The sequence below is a fragment of the Ceratosolen solmsi genome, unplaced genomic scaffold, assembly GCF_000503995.2.
Source record: "Ceratosolen solmsi marchali unplaced genomic scaffold, CerSol_1.0 scaffold3, whole genome shotgun sequence".
In the NCBI taxonomy this organism is placed as follows: domain Eukaryota; kingdom Metazoa; phylum Arthropoda; class Insecta; order Hymenoptera; family Agaonidae; genus Ceratosolen; species Ceratosolen solmsi.
The window spans coordinates 4840033-4858076 of record NW_011948428.1 but is presented as its reverse complement, the minus strand read 5'-3'; the positions used below and the strand labels follow the sequence as shown (position 1 = coordinate 4858076).

General features: G+C 31.4%; 3 protein-coding genes across 3 annotated transcripts; 1 reads left to right on the top strand and 2 right to left on the bottom strand.

Moving 5' to 3' along the window:
* Positions 1–965: 965 nt before the first annotated feature.
* On the bottom strand, positions 966–5464 carry RASSF8 (ras association domain-containing protein 8). Its single transcript, XM_011501409.1, has 10 exons — positions 5013–5464; positions 4824–4934; positions 4012–4317; positions 3787–3907; positions 3216–3448; positions 2569–2730; positions 2370–2486; positions 2163–2302; positions 1783–2090; positions 966–1557 (listed from the first exon to the last, which is right to left on the bottom strand). The coding sequence occupies exons 1-10, from the start codon at positions 5082–5084 to the stop codon at positions 1457–1459; spliced, it is 1671 nt and encodes a 556-aa protein (XP_011499711.1). The 5' UTR covers positions 5085–5464; the 3' UTR covers positions 966–1456.
* A 412-nt stretch (positions 5465–5876) lies between these two features.
* On the top strand, positions 5877–8240 carry LOC105363660 (probable dimethyladenosine transferase). Its single transcript, XM_011501408.1, has 5 exons — positions 5877–6086; positions 6510–6876; positions 6989–7334; positions 7407–7513; positions 7594–8240. The coding sequence occupies exons 1-5, from the start codon at positions 6029–6031 to the stop codon at positions 7634–7636; spliced, it is 921 nt and encodes a 306-aa protein (XP_011499710.1). The 5' UTR covers positions 5877–6028; the 3' UTR covers positions 7637–8240.
* An 814-nt stretch (positions 8241–9054) lies between these two features.
* Positions 9055–13973, bottom strand: LOC105363658 (E3 ubiquitin-protein ligase Topors). Its single transcript, XM_011501407.1, has 7 exons — positions 13704–13973; positions 12031–12495; positions 11436–11663; positions 11040–11311; positions 10790–10954; positions 10467–10686; positions 9055–10229 (listed from the first exon to the last, which is right to left on the bottom strand). Exons 2-7 carry the CDS (start codon positions 12447–12449, stop codon positions 9107–9109), a joined length of 2427 nt encoding a protein of 808 aa, XP_011499709.1. The 5' UTR covers positions 12450–12495; positions 13704–13973; the 3' UTR covers positions 9055–9106.
* Positions 13974–18044: the final 4071 nt, after the last annotated feature.

Sequence of the window (18044 nt, the reverse complement as noted above, 5' to 3'; positions counted from 1 at the left end):
GTCACTGATTTTCCTTTCATTAAATTGCATATAATTGATAGTAATTAGAGCTTAATCAACACTTACCACATGCGATTAAGAAATATACATTGGCTCTTATTTCAAAAATACAAGTTATTAAATAATTCTTCGTTAATTGAATTATTTCAAGATTTTCAAAAATTGTATTAAAATTAGAATATGCAAAGTAAATCTAAGTAAAGCGACCAAGTACTGATACGTAAAATACTATTTTACTATTTATTGCTAAAATCTTCTTCTTTCTTTCTTATTCTTTTTCTTTTTTTTATTTTCATATTAAATAATATACATTCCTCAAATGTATATTATAAATCGAGATGATAAATTATAAAATCGAAAATAGATGCGAGTAATCGTTATAAGAAGGAGGTTAAGAAATTTTATTTAAATTGAAATGTGATATTGATAAAAGCATTATAAAACGGTGAAAAGAGAGAAGATAGATTATAAGAGTGTGAAAACACGATAAGAATTGTTTTTAACAATTAAGTTAATAAGAATCACCGAAGAATTCGTCATACATCTCATTTATTAAATAAGAATAACGTATCCTGCTATTTAGAGAGAAAAAAAATCATATATTTTTATATCATAAAATCTATTGTGAATAATATAACGAATTAAAATATATTAGACGTGTAAGATAAAAATAAAAATTTATATTATGAAAATCACTGTTATTGATATGTTTTAATAATTGCTTTACAATATGATAATTATTTCAAACGATAAATGACAGCTTACATGTTATACTATTTTATACATTTTTTTATATAAAAGTATCATTACAAAATTATTTTATTAAATTTTTATACTTTTACAATCTGTTATTCATAATTTATTGATTATTTTATTTTTCATTTAAGTAATATATCAAGTGCGATATTATTTTTATTTTAAAATTCGAATTTCTAAACAGTGTATAATCATTGATAATGTATGTGTATTTGATGCGCAAGATAATTTACATAAATTTAATACACTTTGGCAAACGAGCATTAATAATAAATTGTTATAAAGATAAATGCTTTAGTTACAACAAATTATGGTCAATTGCCAAAATAACTTAAGCAATACTTAGGCAACGTTTTTAGCAAAAGCTATAAATATAGTTTTTAATTATAATATTATAATTAAATATTATAACACTTATGGCAGTGTGTGCTTGTTTAAAATTTACTTATAGAAACAAATAATACTACGTGTATAGACATCAACCGATACATAAAATAAAAATAGGTTATTTAAAATTTATAAAATTATTTAAAATTCATATACTAATTTGACTCGATTTTTAACGTATATTGTCGATTGATTGTTCTATGACTCAACAATTAAGTAACTAGAGTACTAATTTTTGTTTTGTTATGTTTTGTTTTGTTTTGTTTTTTTTTGTTACATAAAATATAAATTATTAGAGATCATTTATGCTCTTTTACACCCACACACCATGTGGATTTTTACTTGTAGGCACTGCCGTTTCTAACTGTCTTGGTGAACCAATCATTTTTCTTGTACTTCCAGGTTTGTGAGCTCCTAAAATAAAATCGCTTATAGTACATAAAATCATAAAATATTTTCATACAATTTTGTCTTAAATGTAAAAATATTTATACACTAAATTGTCAGATGAATTTTAAAATTACATAATGCGTGACTTCAATTATGTTAAAAATAAAGTGAAAAATATTCTCACAAATGGATAAAAAATGTTTTTGTAGATTAATAAGTTTAATAGAAAGACATGAGAATACCATTTACCTTCAAGCAAATGTTTGATTTGTTCGTCCTGGCAAGCAACTGTCAAACTTTGCAAATTCGCTTCCTTCATATCAGCTACAAGCCTTTCAACTTGTAACTTTTTTTCAATAATGGCAGTTTCTAAATTTACAACCTCTTGCTTTAACGATTCGGCACATTGAGTGGCCATATCTGCAGCGCGTTTAGCTTGTTCAACTTCGTTTTGAAGATGTTCAACTTCACCTATAATCTTCCTTTCCATCATTTGATGTTCATCGGCCTCTCTATTGATATTATGTTGCTCCATTGCTAATTCTTCCATAACAAGTCTGAAATATGGTACAATAATAAATAACAATCTATTGATTAATTAATAAAAAGTAAATGTTACATTTGCTTACCGAATTTTATTTTTGCACTGAAGTAATTCAGTTTCACAATTTGCAAGTTTTGATCTCAAAAGTGTTATTTCTGATTTCAAAGTTTTTTCTTGCTGTCTAACGATTTCACTTTCTTCCTCAACATGCGCTAACTCTTTCAACTATAGTTTAAGAATAATAAATAATTAGTTTGAATATTGTTAATACATTATAAATAAGTGTAATTACCTGATCTTCGATAACTCTATTGCTTGATTCAATTCGATTTACCTCTTGAGATATAAAATCCATTTGATGCATTTGCTCTCGATTTTTAGTCTCCCAATATAAAATTTCAGCATCGTACTAAAATTTAATATTGAAATTTTAACAAATATTAACCAGACGATGACAAGTATATTAAAGTTTTAAGAATTGACTTTGTTACTTTTGTCAGATCTGCTTGTTGAGCATTGATGGTATCTCTTTGCCTATTGACTAGCCTAATTAATTCAACATATCTTTGTGTATATGCTACTGTCACCATATTTTGTCCTTGACCAGCAATTTGATTGACAGTTTGATTTTGTCCTTTTATTTCTTGAAATTCCTAAAATAGAATTAAAAGCAAAGATTAAAAACAGATGTATAATTGTTTATATCTGTATAAATATATATATATATATATATATATATATATATATATATATATATATATATATTCATGTATTACATTTATGCATGCATGCATGCGCGCATACACACACACATATCATGCATGCATACTTCGTACACACATTTATATATATATATACCTAGACACACACACACACACGCACGCACGCACGCACGCACGCATGCACACACGCACACACCATGTATACATGCATATATAATTTTTTTTTTACTATTTACTTTGGTTTATTTTCTTACTTTTGAATTTTATAATTTACATTTCATTTTGAAATTTTTTACAATATACAATATTAAATTTGACTCAGAAAAGCAAATTTAAAATAAAATAATTCAATATGAGCAAACGAATAAATTATTAGTAGCAAGCCAAGAAAAAGAAAATTAATATTATATGCAAACCTGAATAAGATTTCGTTTTGATTTTGTAGCATTATGAGGTGACGATTGTTCTTTATAAAGATGAGGATTGCTGCTTGTATTAGGTAAATATTGCGATCTCCCAGGACTGTTCAAATTTGGTGGTGGAGGATCTCGATAAGGCGGTAGAGTTCTCTGTGGTGGTGAAACAGGACCTGGTGGATCTCTATAAGGAGGCACTTCGCGCACTTTCTTTTGGGATGCATAAATATTTCCTGTTAAAATTAATATGCATTACAGATTACTTAATAACCATTAAGCCATTCTTTAATAATATTTTTATTAATGTATTTTAAAATAATAATTGAATATATAAAGATTTAATAAGGATTTCATAAATTCGTAATTTCAATAATCAGGACACACAATTTATTAGTTTTGACTTTATCAGATACTATATTATTAATATATTCATTAGTCATTAACTCAAGTAATTCAATGCAAATTAGAAATAAATGGTTAGTCTATTGGCGACTCTTAGGCATTTGGACATATATTTACTATTTTACTATTTTTTATATTATACAATCTCGATTGAAACAAATTTATTTACCATCAATATTTGAAGTTCTAGTTGGAGACTGAGTAAGTCTTTGTGACGTTTTTCTACTTCCAAATTCTTTTGATTTTAATTGTGGCGTCGGTTGAACTATGGCAACATTTTCCATTTGAACCTACAGAGATAAAAAAAATGCTTAAACAATAGAAACTAAAATATAACGTACAATCTTAGAATTAAAAATTTAAAAATATATAAATTTCGATTGATATTAATTACTTCTGGACTAATTTCGCTTATATTTCCATGCAGTCCACTAAAAGTCAATGACTTTCTAATATCACGATTTCTTTCTAAGCCACTTTGAACATCGTCAGAATCTGCTCCTATTGTTGGACTCCCTTTAATATTTTCATGTAAGCTATTATTTAAAGAATGCTCTGGTAAAGAATTTTGTATTTTGTTAATACGATTTGTATGTACAGAACGAGGATTAGCCAAGGCGGTGTTTTTATTTGCTTCTGGTGTGGATTTACGAAGTATCAATTGCACTTCCGATGCATATTCACCCCATTTCATTAATATCTAAAAAATCATTATTAAATATTTAGATGTAATTTATAGTAAATTTTGTATTGTTATAGGTACACAAAAGAGAATATAATTATTGAATTTAATAAATTATAAGAAATTTTCGATGCCAAATTGAAATGTACATAATTTAAAATCGTTTTTCTTTTACTATATCAACCTATATATTAAATATATTTGTCTAAATAAATACTATCTATTCAATTTTATTTATTAAATTAATGTTATTAAGTAAATATTTAAATATATATGTTATTGATTGAAATAATATAAATTTTTAATAGTATCGTAAGTAAATATCAATTAAAATACATATAATTTATTGTAAAATCCAATAAAGTAAGATTAATGATAAAGTTATTTGTCGAAAGTTTTAATTCAGATTAAGCACATATCTTCAATGACTGGATCTATTAATAGCTTCTCACCTATAGTCACTTAAATTCTAAAAATAAATCATTTTTAAAAATACTTTGGTTTAACGTCAAAATTTGAATCACCTTTAATGGATTTTCATAGGGTGCAAGCAATCTTTCATTAGCTCTCCAGCGTTCAATTAAAGTAAATCTGCCAGTTTGAGCAGTTGCGTGTGCAAGTGCATAAACTACATCCTATTTGGAAATAGACATTACGAGATATAAGAACATCAGCATGTTAATGACATGTAAAAATTGTATGTTTATGCAAACCTGGCATGTTGTAGTTTCTGTAACACCGCAAACAATGCGTTGTATACCTTCAACCCATACCTTCAACTCCATTTTGCAACAAACTATCTTAAATCACATTGATCTCATTACATTATCCACTTCACTTATAATACAACCTGCTATATCATACTAGCCCATTTGAATTAAAAAGTTTTGTAATTTCTGGTACATTTGCAACGCCATTAAGGTGAGGTTTTTTTTTTATTTTCCTGTAATATTTCAACAAAACAAGTACGAGATAAAATTTCAAAACAAATTCGTTTCATTAGGAATCATCTCAATATGTACAAAACAACTTGCATTCCCAATTTCATTTGATACAAGAGTAAACTACACCCATAAATATAACCTGTAATACAAAATTACATTACTACTAGATTTATCAATTGAGTCAATAAATTTTATCTGATTCGAGTCTATGATAAAGCACTTGTAAGATGACGTCAATGCACTTATAGATGATAAGTCTTGGTCATAAATACAAGAGGGAACGTAGAAGAGAAACTTGCGTAGAATATTGTAGATGGTGCCGTAGGAGATGTATTTAACAAATGCCAATTTCACGCATTTGAATGATAAAATTGGCTATTTCGCATTGCCGATAATACTCATTAGTTTCAACATAATCTTTGAAATTTAACAAATTAGGCTCAAAGATTTTTCACACAATTTTCGACAATTGCAAATATGCACACGACTTGTTCCCCTACTTTCATCCCTCAATTGCCAGTACATTTGCCAATCTATGTTCCTTACTACGTTCATGCTGCGTATAGACACGGTATTACACACACACGGTCGTGCACACTCGCTACTAACCCTAATGTTGCGCTTAGTGTTGGAGAATGTAGGTGTCACACAGGCATCAAGTGCACTTGCACTGTTTACGAATTTACAGTACACACGTGTGCGATCGTATCTTTAAATTATTTCTTTAACCAAACCACATGCATTCGTAGTATTATGATTATTATTTAATTTGTATCATATTTACAATGCCGAAAGTTGGAAGAGAAAAATCTAATAGGATTCATAAAGAAATAGCCCGACAAGGTTGTTAATTTACCATTGCATTAAATATTTATTAAATATTTATTTCATTTTAAAAACACTAACCTTTGTTATTCCATTGTCGATTATCGATAAATTATTGGGATAGAAGAGGCATCAATTATTTAGCTTAATTGTTATTGAAATTACATATTTTTGTTTTGTGTTTAGTGCATTATGCATAACAAAAATGAAATATTATTGATATTATTCCACATTCAGGACATTATTGTAAATTGTTAACAATAATCATGTTTAACAATCTTAATTATTTTCATTAACGTAATAATCATTAATCTTAATTGTTCCAATTAATGTTTATTAATTTTAATGATAAATAGTGTAGATGATTGTTAAAAAGAAAACAATTAATATAAAATATATTTGTCGTTGTTAATGACTAAAATGTTGTTTCTAATTTTTTAGGGATATTTTTTAAAACTGAAATTGGACAACATATTTTAAAAAATCCCTTAATCGTTCAAAATATAGTAGAGAAGGCAGCCCTTAGACCAACAGATGTTGTTCTTGAAATTGGTTCTGGGACTGGCAACATGACAATGAAAATGCTGGATAAAGCAAAAAAAGTAATAGCGTGTGAAATTGATAGTAGAATGGTTGCAGAATTACAAAAACGTGTAATGGGAACTCCAGTACAATCTAAGCTCCAAATTCTGGTTGGAGATGTTTTAAAAATAAATCTCCCATTCTTTGATCTGTGCGTCGCTAATATTCCTTACCAAATTTCTTCACCCTTGGTATTTAAATTACTCCTTCATAGGCCTATTTTCAGGTGAAAATTATTAAAAATAACCATCTTCAATTTACATTTACCATAAATTATTATTAATTTTAATATATCTTTGTCCAAAATAAATTATAACATTTTAATATCGTATCGACAGATGCGCAGTTCTTATGTTTCAAAGAGAATTTGCAGAGCGCTTGGTCGCTAAAGCGGGAGATAAACATTATTGTAGACTTAGTGTAAATACACAACTCTTGGCGAGAGTCGATATGTTAATGAAGGTAGGAAAGAATAACTTCAGGCCCCCGCCAAAAGTGGAATCAAATGTTGTAAGGATAGAGCCGAGAAATCCTCCGCCACCAATTAATTATAAAGAATGGGATGGCCTAACTAGAATAGCATTTGTTAGAAAAAATAAAATGCTTTCGGCAGCCTTTAAACAGACATCGGTAACGGCAATGATGGAAAAAAATTATAAACTTCACTGCAGTCTTAATAACACGGTAAGCATCCTAGCATAAAAAGTAAAAATGACAACTAGATATCAGTTTTATTGTATTAATTATTTATTTCAGCCTCTTCCAGAAAATTTTGATATAAAAGAAAAAATTAATAATGTCTTATTAATAAACAATGTAGCTGATTTACGAGCTCGAACGATGGACATTGATGATTTTGTGAAGTACGATTTTAAAGATACTTAATCAATGCTCATTTGCCAAATATTATAAATTAATATAAGAATATTTACTTATGTTTTAGAGTATTACATGCATTTAATAAAGAAGGATTTCACTTTGTTTAGTTAATGCCGTTATTGTATACACATTTGTTAATAAATGATGAAACATGCTCGTTGCTTACAATATGTTTATACAACTTATTTTTAAATAAATAAAATATTTATATAAATTGGAAAGATTGGTTGGTTGCCTTGAAAAATTTTAATAGCTCAACAGAATTTTACATTATTTGCTCGATGCAAATGCTTGCACTGTCCACATCAGACCATATATTGTTTCACTCGATGCTTAATATTTGTACAAAATTTAAAGAATAATAATACATTTATAAAGTAATAACTATTTTAATTTTATTTAAAAAGTATATAAATTAATCTACTTAACGTATTCTAATCCCCAAAGAAATGTTAAATATGTATGACAAATTTACAAATCAACTGACATACAAAATTGTTTATGTTGTGTATTTTAATGAATTAGTTTTATGCCAATAATTCAAATGCACATATTTATGCATCTCTTTGGAAAACGAAGTCTTTAATGTAATGATTATCATAAAGTCATAACGATAAAATAAGAAAACTACTATCTTCTTTAATGAAGTCCTCGATTGCAGCATGTATGTATCACTTATGCAGTAGAGCCTTGAAACTTCCCGGGGTGCAAAAAAAAAAAAAATACAATTTCAGAATTCGCTCATCTTTAATCATCGATTCAGTATAGCATCAAAATCATTTTTTGTTGTCTTTTTTTTTTTTTGTTTTTTTTTTGTTTTTTTTTGTGTTCAATCCAATCATACGTTATTATACAGGAGCACAGGACTGGATTTTAAAATAATAAATATTTTGTATATACAAATTTTTTTATAAAACTGTAATGTGCAAAATCTCAAAAGCCATTTGCCACCTTTCGTATACAAGAAGTCGCAATGGAACAAGTAAAGAGGTTGAAAAATCGATTGTATATGATATAAAAATAAGAAACTTTTGAAACGGATGCGACATTATATTATCCACTATGAGATTTCAAATCTTGAGAAGCTAGTTTTAGCAAATATTGAGGAATTGTAAAGAAATAGTTGAAACGAACGAAGATGCTTATAAATGCTCGATTGCCTCGGTCCTTTTAAAATAAAATTTTAAAACGAATAGGAAATTTGATCTATTTACATCATTTAATGCGATTCTTATGAATTTACTCGTGTAAACCGATTGAATTAAATGTACAAATATTTCAATACTCAGCAACGATGATTATTTTAAATTCAACCTCTCTGCCCCTCTAAAATTGTAATACAAATATTTTATTAATAAAATAAAAATAAAATAAAAATAACTAGATACACAAACATGTACATTTATCAAAAAGAGAAAAAATCTCATTTTAAAATCGCATTCCTGTCAAACTCCTTCCCTAAAAATTGATACAATTATCATTTCTCTCTGTCTGTCTGTCTGTCCCCTCTCTCTCTCTCTCTCTCTCTCCCCCCCTCTCTCTCTCTCTATGTCTCTTTGTCTCTCTCACAAATACGATTAACTACGGGATCGCCTCCGTTTCTTAGACTCTTTATGCTTTTTGTGAGATCGATATCTGTCTCTGCTGGCTTTTGATAATACGGAATGTTCATTTATCGAAGACGCGTCACTTTTCGTACTCGAGGCCGACATCGTTATCGTGCTGGATCGGTCGGTTGAGTAATTCGTCCCTTGGCTCGACGTTGACTTAACGCTCGTTTTCCTCTTGGGATACGAGGTCGATACGTTTCCCGAATAAACGCTGCTATTGTCGTCCCCGTCGCTTATGCAGCGTCGGCTATTCGTCTCGACACCTTGCAATCTCTCCGTATTCTTACGACTATCGAAACTCCCGCTGGATGACCGTCTAGAGGATTCGGATCTCCTATAGTCGGACAGATCGGAACCAACGAACACTTTGCCGCACTTCCGCTGACTTGTTCCTCTCGTTTCGCCGTTGCTATTATTCGAGAAGCACTTATCATTGGTCGACGGCTCTTCCAACGAGTAGCGACTGGAATTCGTCGTTACCGTGTCTCTCTTAATCCTATTTTTGTTGCGCTTGTTATTGTGCTCCTCGCCGCTGTCGCTGTCGATGCTCGAGCTACTACTATAACTACTATTGTAAACGCTCTTGGAAGACCAACTACTGCTATTACAGCGCTTCTTGGCCTTCTTCGAGCACTTGCTCTTCTTGCTTCGCTTACTCTTCCTCGTACTTATCTCGTAATCCGAATCGTCCGAACTCTTCGACAAGTATTTTTTGTTCCCTCGAGAATTGGATGCCTCCCGTTGCGGGCTCTCGTTATCACTGCCAAAACTCGAATACGACGATCTATTGCGCGTCTCCCTGGTGCGTTTGCGTCGGCAGGTCGTCGACTTTTTGTGCTTACGCGACCGCAGCTTGCGCAGGACGACCTTCGAGGCCTTTTTCGAGGAACTTTTGTAACACTGGCGTCTATTAACAGGATTGTAATCACTGTCGTTCGCGTCACTGTCGCTATCTGAAGTCGTATTCAGATATTCGTACATCTGGGCTTTGACCGCGTCTTCGCTTTGACGTCGAGTTCGTCTGTTGCCATTGTCGTAGGAGGATGTGCTCGGTAAATTTTCTTCCTTAAGTGGCACCACCACTTCGGATCTGCAAAACATTAGATTCAAGCTCAAACGAACGACTTTACGGGACATCGATTGCTCCAAGCGCACGATTATACGATAATATAGTAAAGCTCGGCGATTAATAGGCGACAATTAATATCGATACCCAAAGCTTTCATTGGACATGCGTGAATTTTACTTAGTACAAGTACTTTATCAATTTTAACTTAATTTTAACTTTAACTTAACTACTCTGCTAATTTAAAGTAATTTTTCTTACTGGATATTATTGGTTTCGCTGAATTGCAATGGGGTATTCATTTCTTCTGCTTCGGACGAAGATAAATCGATTATTTCAGGTGTTCTTTCGTGACGCGGTTTGACATAACCGATTACCTCACATTCGTTATCAGATGACGACGACGTAGACGATATGGTAAGAACATCCGAAGTTGTATAAGGCAACTGGACTCTAAATGCCTGTCCTACCGTACTTGGACCTATTAAGGTAGTAAGGAAACAATGTTATTGATTTGGCACTTGTTTTTTTTTTTTTTTTTTTTTTTTTTACATTTACTCGGAAATTTGAATTGTATCTCATACCTGGAATATCGATTATATGAGATCCAGCTGCAGGCATGCTGAAAGAGTTCAATCCAGGAAAGTCAAGGCTATCATTTAATATACGTACATCTGAATCGCTCGACGAACTACTACTTCTACTTGGTGTCGGAGATATTGTTCTTGGAACATAGTCATTTGAAAGACCTAAATAGCATAGAAATTAGAAAATCCTGTTTAGCCGACTTCCTATTACAGTGACACAGTAAATGGTAAATAAATGGTTGCGCACCTCGATTAGGAATATAGTTAATAGCTTGATCATAACCAACTAAATCGAAATTTGTTCGAGCATAATTTGAGAATTCATGGAGAAAATGATCCGTATGAATACCAAAGAATGGTCGAACAACATTGCGAAATTCAGGACTGAGAATATTATATTGAGTGACCGACTCCGTAATAACACTCATAACATAGGCAATATGTGGTCTATTATTCAACAATACTTGTAATTCTCGATTAAGCCAGGGAACAAGTCTATTTATTTCTGCAGGATGTCGCCTAAAATGTATGGCATTATGGCATTATTGTATAAATGGTCAAAGCATAATTAATTTTTTTAATTTTTCAATACTTGCTATTCTGGAGTAATTGCTAATCGCTAAGAGCATAGTTTAAATTGTACCTGTAGTATTCGGCACTGGATTCGCGATAATGGCCAAAAGCGTCTGGCAATGGCGCAGACCAGATTCTATGTCTATATACCGTTCGCCGATAATCTATTGGATTAGCAGATCTACGTCTCCTTTCTTCGTTAGAAATTTGCGAAGGAACACTAGGAATTTGTTCTCGTCGAGCAACAGCCTCTGGATTTAAAAGCATTCCATACCTACGATTGGCTCCCATAGTCGTTCTAGAAACAAAGATTTAATGGAATTAAATAAAGTCGCGAGACACGCACAAATATGCATGATTTATTTTTAGTATTTCACTTAGTAACTATGTAAACGCTGTTACAACTTTATGTAAAAGGTTGTGCATATATAGCTATAGTTATAAAAAAAGTATAACCTTCAAAGCTCTTATATTTTTTGAATAATTTGATTATAAAAGAAAGATCGAATATACCGATGATATTATCCATGTACATGAAAATGCATAATTTCAGAAACGATTTAAACAAACGATTATAAATAGAATGCATTGAGCTTATGCGATAGCTTCATAATAATAGTTTATACGGTAGTGGTTAAAATTCTATGAATATTATAGTTGAATACCTGTACATAAATGGACGAACTGGAACTCCAACTCCAACTGCAACATCCCATTGGCCGCTGATATGAATATCAGCTGTAACGTCCAGCGTTGCAGCGACTTGCGATGTATACTGTACATGATACTGATCGTAATCTTCCTCAGATCTAACATTATGTATTATGGATTTAAATGTCTGCTTGCATAGGGGACATTCTGTTTTAATTTTAGACCATTGCAACAAGCATGTAAAACAGAACTGATGTAAACAACTGTCGGTAAATGATTTATTGATCAACTTTCCCAAACAAATGCTACAATTTGGAGGTGGCGAAGCCGCATTGTTGCTCCTTTCGCTTGTATCTGGACTCTGCGCTATCTCTTCCAATTTTATTGGCTCATCGGTGCCTGTACTCACATCTTTTCTTTCCAAAGATTCCATGGTCAAATTTTTATTCAAGAGAAACTTGGGCTATTCTATCAATGTTCTGAAATATACATGTATGCAAATACAAACGAGTGTACACACGCGCACGCCCAAGTACACGCACGCACACGCACGCACGCACGCACGCATATATATATATATATATATATGAATATGCACATGCGTATGCATGCATTCGTTCGCGTATGCGTGTGTTTGTGCGATATGCGTGCAAACATACGCAGGCACATGTACACACGCACGCGCGAACGTATATAAATATGCATTTAGTATGTATTACATTTTTCAATTTCATAATTGTATATTGTAATTACATTAGGTGATAAATAATTATCGTACAAGTTCGAAAACGGAAAACGTTAAAACAATAATCAGTATTTCCCTATATAAACGACAATTAATTTACAAAATGTTAAAATAACACGAAATGCGTAAAGCATGTTCCCAACCTATTAATTATTCTACTATTATGTATTTATTTTCTCATAAATCTTGCATAGTTAACAATTAAGCGAACTTTTCGTACTGAATTAGGTTTTTTAAAATGGTAAATTCACATATGGTTTTGTGAACACGTGATAATATGAAACGTCAAAATTGAATAAAATCTTTAACCAATAAATACAGTAAACAAATACATTGACTCTGTAAGCCCACCGAATTGACAAAGTAGAATAATTATCAGCTGTAATATGCATCAAACATCAACAATGGCGACTTTAATCTAACTACAAGTTCTTTTTTCTTTCAGCATTTCTACTAAATGATAAGATCGTGATTAATTAACGCGCCGTCCCATCGACAACCAATTACCCATACAATACAATCTGCTTTAAATATTAGGCCAATAAGGCATTTAGGATTTGACAAAATAGTTAGTAATAGCCATCGACAACCCATAATGCCACTAATGCCGAGAACTCACGCTTAAACGTAACGAGCAAGGGAAACGACGAAAATCCGAGTCCATTCTAACAACCATCGAGCTAACCCAATCATTCCGAAGCTATAGCGAATCCACGAATTATTGTCAACATCAATAAAGAACAAAGCATCGTCCAATGCGTCTTTTAATCGGTTAATCCCTCTTCCAAGTAGCCGCGTAAATAGCGACGAGGCCGAAACTCCAAGCTCAACACGAGTATGCGTCTCGAGATGTGCCTCTGCCTCTCCGATCCGTGCAAGTCTCAGCGATTATACGGAGGAAACAGTGGTGGGTCATTTGATTATAACCGCCCGGGGACTCACCTTCATCCGCGACTTTTAGCGATGCGTCCAGCAGCAGCAGCAGCAGAAGCAGCAGCAGCAGCAGCAGCAGCTCCATCGAGAGCTCTTTGACCCCCCTCCCGCCGCCGCTTCATCTGAACTCCATTGCAAGGAAACCGCAGTAGCTACTAGCCACTACACGCATAACATCGGACCGAGAATCGAAATACGAAATACGTGCGCTAATGTAATATGACGGTGGGAGTGAGACGAGAGATGCCGACGTGAAAGAAATGCACGTCGGAACACAAGACGCTCTATTCGTCTGAGACTTAACTCCCAACGAACGACGTTTTATGCCAATATTTAGTCGGACACCGCAAGAGGACGTACCTCTCATTTCTATATTTGAATATTGCCGCGCAGCGATAACTTCCTCCTGCGAATTGTAGCTCTCTCGGGATGAATACTTCACTCTTCACTCGATAGAACCATTATTTACTTGGGTCTTTGTCCTAAGACCGGTCTACTACAACTACGAATCACGCGAATCGCCGGTTTTACGGATTTTCGGATTATCCCAGCCGTAAGAAAATAGCGTGACCGCGTCGCTTCGATCTTTCGCCCCTTCCTTTTCTTTTTCCAAACACCGTGGCCCACGGCAATCGCTCGCGATTCCTCATTTGCAAACGAGGACGTCTTTCTTAAAGTAACGACAGCATCAAATCAAATTACCATACGTCACATTCCGGCAGCAATTCAATAAGACAATTCACGAGGAGCCCTTTGTTTATTTCAAGCCAATAAATTTGAAATATCATAAGATTATATACGAAAGAAAATTGCGATTTTCGAATGCCCAATAAGAAATCAAACATTCTTCTTCTCAATCAAACGGCCTTCTTAAAAAACATCACCACGTAAAATCGCCCTCATTCCCTATTTATCCCAATGATTCTACCGGGCTTAGTAACATGAGAATTCAAAACTTGAATTTATTGCTAAAGAATAAAGTCCATAAATTTTTATACATATGGATTGTTAGTATTAACTGTAGTACCAACTATCGATAACCTAACGGCAGGTTTTTCATTTTTCACTTTGCGTTTCAAAAATTCTCCGCTACGGGCCGTTTCTAATGCTTTTCAAGATACATTTTCTACATTTCCATATTCATTTAACATACATTTATTTTTAAATATACACGCATTCTTATACATTATTAATCATCATAATCAATCAATGATATTAGACTTGTAAATATATACTCTAATTACTTGTATTTTATTAAGTAAATTTTTTATTTTTACTTAAATAGTGTCTTAATCTGAGCCTAATTTGATAATTAATTATTTCTTCCATACATTTTTTTTTGTCTGATATATTATCAATTTATTCATAATAACTTCATCCAGCTCATATATAATAAAGAAAGTGGATAACGATATTATTTAAGAGAGAGAGAGAGAGAGAGAGAGAGAGAGAAACAAAAACAAAACAAAAAAACAACAACAACAACAACAAAATCGATAAATTATAAGAAAATTTAAATTTTCTGTAATCGCTAATCCAAAGCAATCTTATATAATATCAAACGACGTAATCATCCGATTCAATGATTTGTAAAAATCAAGACAACAACTATCTATGAAAAAACCATGCACGCATACAATTAAAATCCAAAATATAGTATGATATATCGAAAAAATTCACAAACTTAAATGTCGATTAAAACACTGGACGATAACAATTTCGGACATCATCGGACATTCGGACAATCATAACTTAGAAAGTAAAATCAATTGATTATTAAAAAAAAAAAAAAAAAAATGACCCATGCGTTAATCCATCCAATCGAACAATCTAAAATTATCGAAACCAGGCGACTCGTAGTGGTTGGTTAACTTAGATTGAAGAAATTCAAAAAGAATGAGCCCCGATCTAACGTAAACACCTGTCGATGTACACGAAGCCCGAGAGGTAGAGTGAAAAGAAAAATGACAATAGAAATAATAATATAAAAAAAGTATCTGTCACTTCATCCTTTAAAGTAATAATTATGAAACGATGAACTCAAGCTTTATTCGCTGTCATAAATTAATTAGCATTTTACCCCACTGTCTTTATATTTTACATTATTTGGAAAATTTTACGTTTGTAGCGAAACAATATAAAAACAGCAAAATGCGCGTCCATATATCAAACTTTCCAACTTTTTCTGTATACATCGATTATCATTTACTTTTCTATGCAACTTATTGTTTGCTCTGCCTGACTTTTCATAAAATTCAACATTTCCATCACAATACATTCTTTCAAATATTATATAACAATGACATTATTCCTTTATATTTTGTACGAAACACAATTAAATTACGCAATTTTGTATTATATATTAAATCAATTCAAAAATACTTGTCTGTACTGTTTATAATAATATTGATAAAAATCCAATTTAAATCCAAATTTAGTATAAGAACAATATTCATATTTCAGAAACAAAGTTAACGATACTTGATAACATATATAAACAAATTTTCATTCTAATTTCACAATCTATTGTTCAATTCAATTTATTACGATCGAAGACTTGTGAAAATAAATAAAATAAAAAACAAAACAAAAAAAAACAATTATTCAATTATATTTCTATTCAATGACAACATTATTATATTATTTGTACAGATATTGTTTGAAAAATACATAAATTACATAGCCTTATGTAAGAGATTGATGAAAATTTGTCTATTTCATATTGAAATGAGCTTTTAACGATTTAGCAATTTGCATAAAGAATTAAAATTTAGTACCATCAATTAGACAGTTTCCTCCCTTCGTTAAATTTGAATAATAAAATTTTTCAATAAAATATAAATAACAGAAATAAAATAGCAAATAAAATAAGCGTAAAGTAGCAAGAATTGCTAATTGTTACATGGCTGAGAGAGAGAGAGAGAGAGAGAGAGAGAGAGAGAGAGAGAGAGAGACGATACACCATAGAAGTACATTGACACCATAAAATGCCAACCATGAAATAAAATATCTCTAAACAGATAAATACATTAAAAAAAAAAAAAAAAAAAAAAGTTTATTATAGTAATATAGAAATTAAAAGTATCAATATTACACACAACAATTACATTACATATGTGTATATATTTATAATATTATAAACTAATAATGCAACATCATTTGGAAATAATTTCTTAAATACATTGATCGTTCGAAATTTTTATCAATCTTATAGAAGCCAATAACGAAGTAACGACCAAAATTAATTTAAAATAATACACGATCGTTCCATGTATAATAATGTATTATATCGAGATTAATGCAAATGCGAAAATTACCCAATGAAAATTGTCATTCGTTTAAAAGTAACGAAGAAAACAAAAAACAAGAAGAAGAAGAAGATTAGCTATAATGGAAAATGAAAATTGTAATCAAATAATACGAAAAATTAAGACTTTTAAATATCCAAAATATCATAGAGTTAAACGAAGAAGCTCTATATAATAAATTAAAATAGAAATTTAATTTATAGCACATATGCAATGAATATTTTGTTAATCAATAATACCTCGAAAGTTAAAGCTTGAAGAAGTGTCCTGGATCATTAAAAGAAGTTGAATTTATTAAAAAAAAACAGATATAGTTGTAAAAAATTTTTATATAAGCTGCATATATTTTTCAATGGTAATATTTATTTCCAAGCATCAACATGTGAAATTATATTATTATAATACACATGGATTATAAAGATGATAATAAGAAACTCGTTCCATTTCGCTCTATTCTATTTCACACAACTCGCACATTCTAATAAATTTACATTTCTAAATAATAATGGACTAATAATAACTCTAATGACATATTGAAAATTCGCTGTAATTGTTTAATTGCCTCGCATACGCAGAACCATACGCATTGGATGGAAAAATTTTTCAAAATAAAGGATAGATTTTTACATTATTTTATTATCAAGTTTAGCTCGACGTAGATTAAATCCACCTAAGTAAGTACATTTAAATATTAACAAACGGTTCAACATACATGCGTAAAATACAAGATAATTACAGATGGAATGCTATTAAAGTCTAATGGTATCTCTCAACGCACACGCTCAAACCTCTCTACTTTGGTCATTTCGTAATGTTCATACAAGAATATCGTCAGAGTGATCTACTTTACAGAAGCCGTCGATCGAAAAGCTATAATAATAATCGCTTCCCTGTCCACCTCGGCGTTGCGATCCCTTGAAATTAATTAACGGTTAATATGTGGGTCAGAAATCGTGTGGCGCGCCGTGAGTAAAAAGTTCCATCGGCCGATTGGCGAGGGATGGGGGTGGGGGTGGGGGTGAGGGTGGGGAGGGGGGGGGGC